Genomic DNA, 5,875 nt, shown 5'->3' on the forward strand with positions numbered 1-5,875 from the left:
GATAGGTCCTCAGTGTGTGCGAGCTATATCCACACTGAGGGTTAATCTTGAACAATATCTGATGATCGACTCAGACTAAGCTGAGGTTCTTCCTCCATGAAGCAGCTCTGTTGTCCTCCATCCATATTTTCAGTTACAGGCTGAGTCATTTCTACCTTCTCCTCTCTGTCAACGCTCTCTGGTTTCATTTAAAAGAGTAGATAGTCAGATATTGTCCAAGATTAACCTTCAGGGTGGATATAGCTCACTCAAACCGAGGACCTATCCACATCATCATTTACCCAGAATGCTTTGTATGTAAATAAAATGGCTCCGTCCATGTTGAAATGTATTTTTAAAAATTTACAAAACTAAACAGCCTACAGTATTTTTACAGTCTTTATTTTACAGTTAAAATGTATGTTTATCAAATAAAGTCTAACGTTACAACTAACCAGGGATCCCTTTAAAGGGATAGTCTGGTCATTTTTGAAGTGAGGTTCTCTCCAATAATGAGTTATAAAAAATATCAGTAGTGACAACGTCACTACTAACAGAACATAATTATTGACAGAACATCGTTTCAAAAATGACCAGACTATCCCTTTAAAATGGAACTGAGAATGTTTGGTACACTTTCCGGGCCCTCACACCCACAACCATCAGGTTTATATTTAGAAACATCTCCACAGCTGACAGCTCATAACTTTACAGGCTTCACCTGAAAAAGTCACCTGTCACACCTGCCTTCTGTTATCCATTAACAGACGAATACACACTCCGCAGGCAGAACTACCTCTTTTAACAAACTGTTTTTTTTTTTCTTCAGCACCACCACTCCTTATTTTACATGCCTGTCTTCACTTTCTTGCAGCTACTATGACGTTTGAGGTGAAGCAGGTTTTTCTTTTTTGGTCCAGAGTCGAGCTTCTATTCTGGACAGATAACAGGTGCCAGGGGCTCAAGTCAAAATAWTACACATTTCAGGCTTTGAGATGCTGAGGATGTCCTCAGAAATATGGACAGTATGTACCAACAAACATACAGGATATTTACAACTCCCTATTTATTTTTCCACCCACCTGCGTTGTACTATCTGACTCCTGCAATGCTGTAGGATYATAAAGATCTTTGACCAATTCAAAGGAATTTTCTGCTCAAATTCATCTTTTGACATCATTTRTTTCACTGAAAGTATTTTTGAACTCGCACAGATGCTTCACATGATGCAGAATGAACCCAGTTTGACTGTCAAAGTCCAAATGAGATTAGAAATTAAAACAACACTTTTCATACCAAAGCTTCAAGCAAACATCTAAAGCACTCTGTCTCAGCTACTATCAGGCTAAACTTTAGCTTCAAATGGACAAAACTGACAGGGTTATTGCCAGTTTAGTGTTTGCTGAGGTCGATTGGAGCAAACAGATATGAACAGACACAGCTGTCTGCATTTTTGTGACATTATTTACTGTGACAACGGTTTTATGGTTTTCACAACCGCTCTTTCACTATTTGATCCTTTTCCTCTTTATGTGGTTTGCTTTTATGCGAAAAGCACTTTTCTGGCAAATGCAAGCATGCAAAGAAAATAAAAGTAAAAAAATTAATGTGAGAGTTGATGTTTTGCTCAAAAAGAAAATTATCTGCATTAGAAAATTTTGGTATTTTTTTTTTATCAAGATCTGTAAATTATCCTTTTGGTTTATACTTGTTTTTATTTCAGATACTCCCATCTGCAGGGGTCAACACAACGAGTAAAGATGAACAAAATACCAAATGCTTTTTTCTGACACAAGGGTTTGAGCCCTCTGCATTATGAGACAGCGGAACATGCCCAGTTAGCTACTGATTCAAGTGTGTAAGACTAGAAAACATCTGTTTGGCTCCATCTGTTCATTAAACATGCCACATAAGAACAAACAAAACAGCAAACTCACGATTCGACACTAAATAAATTTGAGAGGTTTTYATTTCTGACCTGAAACATCTGCTTGACCATCCTGCGCGGCAGGTTAACGTTCAACTTGTGGAGAAGCTGGTAGATCTCATCGATGTTCAGCAGGCCGTCTCCGTTCTTATCAGCCTCCTCAAACGTCTGCTTCATCCATGTCAGACACACGCATTAAGGAAAACAAGCAGAATTTCTAAGATTTTGGCAGTTTTGAGGCGTAAGCAACTTAAACACTGACGTTATTCAGTAAAAGCTTAAAATGTACTTTATTTTGAGGCACATTTATGAAGGGAAATTAAAAGTCGTTATATTGTGCAGAGTAAAGATAATGTGAAATAAAGTGAGATATTTTCTGTTTCTGCCCACGGTTACTTATTTAAAAGGATATTGGTCATGTGTCCGCTGCCGTTTGGCCAGCGAGTCCTCATCGCTGATCCCCGCCATCAGGTACCGAAGGCCGGTGATCCAAGTCCTGGCCTCCTCTGAGTTAGATGTCACCAGGTCGAGGGACTCCATGTGGTTTCCGTGATACACGGTGAAACAGCAGGCCGGGTCGAAGCTGCCGTCTGGTTGCCGATGGAAGATGTCCGATTGACCGCCTTCCGTCACCTTATAGAGCGAATCGATGGTGACTAACACAGTGAGAAAAGACAGAGAACAGATCAATAAAACCAAATCCTGAGGTTTTGTTATTTCTGTTCATGYAGACTGAATTACAAACAAAAATAAAGTTTGAATAACAAAACTGTCCAAAAGTTATGAGTAAGAATCTTTTTTTGTTTTGTTTTCCTTTTGGTAACCCATCTTCGCTCCCCGATGRCCAAAAACAAATTAAAATGTTCATAATTGAGTATCATCATCTGTGGATCTCAAAAAAATCAGCATCTGAAACAGACAAAGTATGTAGCTAAATGTCCTCGGCCATTTTTAACATCGTCGTGATAAAATAAGAAAAAAAATATGAAAGAGGTAAAGATTGTAACTGAGAAAAGATGTAATGTAAAATCCTTGCAATTTTACTAAAGCTAATCAAACATCTACCCCAAATACCACTTCAGCTTTTAAGCTCGAGTAAATTCTGCTGTGATCCRTGCAGCAAATCTACAAAAAGTCCCAAAAATCACATTACAAGAYTAAACTCCAGCACAGGAGCTGAGCAATGCAACACCCTTCAACTCATCATTTTTTCAGCTAACAACTCTTTGAGGGTCACCCTCAAAAATACGATTTTCTGCCCTTCAAACTGTGTTTTCTACTGTGTTTGGTAATTTTTGTGTTGTTTAAGTCCCAACAGTAGTTTGTCACATGAGTTTAAAAGTCTTTTATGCCTGAATGATTCATGGATCAGAGTTAAGTGGCTTAACAAAGGAGAAAAAACAGCTTTTTTTTAAAAAAAAGTTCAGTTAGTTGAGAGAAAAAAATGTACAAAAAAGCAGGAAAAAAAACTTTTATAACTATAGAAAACTTAATAAAAAATACTGATCTAGAACACTTTAAAATATTCTAAGATAGTTTGTCTCATTAGAAGAAAAATACCAAAATCTGATGGATAACATAAGAGTTTTGCACAGAACTATGCGGTGTCAGATTGTAGGAGAGCTGCAGCAGAACTTTAAACAGAAAAGTAGCTCAAAGCAGCATCATGAAAGGACGTTCATTTCAACTAGCTCCTGAAACTTTCAGTTAACTTCTACAACACTAATAATATCCAAGTTTAACTTTTCAGCTGCGATCAGCGTTTTCCTCTGAAGTGCCTCGATAAAGAATCGAGAAGGAATCTAAAAAGACTGAACTAGTTAATAACCTTGAACTAAAATACAGGTTCCCTGRTTTCTCTGCTTTCCTCTGTCCTGTGTAAAAACACGTAGCAAGCAGCTCCAGTGGGTTTCAGTCTTTCACAGCCTAATGAGTCTGCTGTTTTAACTCAACCATCTCAGATTCTGGGTTTTTGTTCAGAACAGCCTGAAGTCAGCTCTGTCCTGTTCTGAATTTTACACATATGCTTCAGATGCTTCTTCACCTCATTGCATTCATCAGTGGGAAACTTTAATTTGTATTACCCCTTCCAACTCTTCAGAAGCCTCATAATGTCGACTCCTTGCAACAATAAACCTTTTGTTTCCAGAATTGCCACTATGACTGATGAAAGAATTAAATGAATTGCCTCCTCAGCCACTCAAGAAAAMTATATTTTGTCATAATCCTTTTGGAAATTATACATTAGCGTTTTCCCATTACACTAATTTACCACATCCTGTTACATAATTTCTTCTCTGAAATACTGCTAGTACTAAAAAAAAAAAGAACAGCAGCTTTGTTTTGATCCTGTACACACACATACATGCACAGCCTTTTATATTTTTAAATGGCATTTTCCTCATTGTGTCAAAAGAAATGATCTAAGAGGCTTATCTGAGGTTGACAGGTTTCCTGCACACACACAATTGTTGTCATTCACACACCAGATGCAGGCTTCTTTGGGTCGATGTGTAACATCAGTACAAGTGGCAGCARCGCTTCGACAGGAACATGAAATCTTTAATGATAATCTCCATAAAGCTGGAGCAGTGTGGCGTAGATAAAAATAAAACTTCTAACAGATGTTCCATTACAAAAGGGAACSTTTCTAGTCTTTTAAAAAAMSRARKKGKTKGRWKKKRARSMMYKKWAARRAAWWWKSYTTWAAAAAATTAAGTATTATGCAAGCTTAGAGTATTAGTTTGAATCATTTGTAAACCTGAGATGTTTTTGATGGATTCACCAGTTTTTTTTCATCCTTTAGTAAAGACCAGACAGTTGGATCAATAAAACCTAAAACTCAGAGCAGTGGTAAGACATATCTCATTCCGTAATTTTTGTCAGTTCCTTCAGGAAATTCCAAATATGACTTTTGGTACTTCAGCAATTTATACTTTTTGAGATATTTAGCTTTTTTTTTTTTTGGCTTTTTCTTTTTCTAATTGAAAATTAATGAAACTGTCTTTAAATTCCTTAAAACTCTTCAAATGTTCATAAATCCTTACTGTACTGTTTACCCTTTGTTCTGGTTCTGATTTTTTAAACTCCTYTATACTAACTTCAGCTTCCTTCTGCTTCTGTTTGACTAATGTTAGCTTTTTTCTGCTTTTTAGCTATAATTCTGACCTTTTCTTCTGTTATTCTAATTTAAGTTGTTTTGGTGGTTTAGCTACTTTGAGCTTAATTTTTCAGCTCATTTCACCTATTTGTGATCATTTTAGCTTCTTACTGCTTAATTCAGCAAAGTTTGTTTCTTGTTTAAATGCTTATCAAGCATTCACACWATTAAGATCATTTGTTTTTGAMCACATTACGCARTTTTTGTGCCGTYTCAACTAGTACTATTTCAAAACATTCAGCTCCTTCAGAAATTTTCAGCTTTGACTTTTGAYAGGGCGATTTTTTCTCATTGTAACAGAATGAAACACTTCAAAATCTTGACTTTACTGTTTATATTTTGTTTTGATTCAACATTTCAAACTTCTTTGTGCTAATTTCAGCTTCATTTGGCTACTGTTTTGCTGATTTTAGCATTTTTCAGATTTTTTTAGCCATCGTTCTTTTTCAACTTCATTTTCTACTTTCAATTTTTCTCTTGTTCTTTCACTTTCTTTCTGCCCTCTTCAGCAATGTTTGCCCCTTCCAGGTGTAATGTTTTTCCTGTTTACTTTTTATCTGCATATTTCTGCTTTCTTCAGCTAATTTCCTCCCCTTTAAGCCTTTGTTTTCACAGTTTCTTCTTCATCAGAAAATTTCAACAATCATTCAGCTGATTTAGGGTTCCACCTCAAATTGTAGCAAGCATTAATCTTTTTTTTTTTTCATTTAATTTTGCTTGGTTTAGTTTAGTTTAGTTTAGTTTAGTTTAGTTTAGTTTAGTTTAGTTTAGTTTAGTTTAGTTTAGTTTAGTTTAGTTTGGTTTAGTTT

The 5,875-nt window shown here is 36.0% G+C and overlaps 1 protein-coding gene across 5 annotated transcripts in view; it reads right to left on the reverse strand.

Annotated features, from left to right (window-relative positions):
* Positions 1-5,875, reverse strand: part of plch1 (phospholipase C, eta 1) — a 73,825-nt gene that overhangs the window by 33,380 nt on the left and 34,570 nt on the right. For all 5 annotated transcript variants that reach the window (XM_014012383.1, XM_014012385.1, XM_014012382.1 and 2 more), the window contains 2 exons: positions 2,319-2,562; positions 1,958-2,087 (listed from right to left, as the gene is read on the reverse strand). In XM_014012383.1, the coding sequence (XP_013867837.1) occupies positions 1,958-2,087; positions 2,319-2,562 (374 nt within the window). The remainder of the gene's footprint in view (positions 1-1,957; positions 2,088-2,318; positions 2,563-5,875) is intronic.

Source organism: Austrofundulus limnaeus, unplaced genomic scaffold (genome assembly GCF_001266775.1).
Source record: "Austrofundulus limnaeus strain Quisiro unplaced genomic scaffold, Austrofundulus_limnaeus-1.0 Scaffold91, whole genome shotgun sequence".
NCBI lineage: Eukaryota > Metazoa > Chordata > Actinopteri > Cyprinodontiformes > Rivulidae > Austrofundulus > Austrofundulus limnaeus.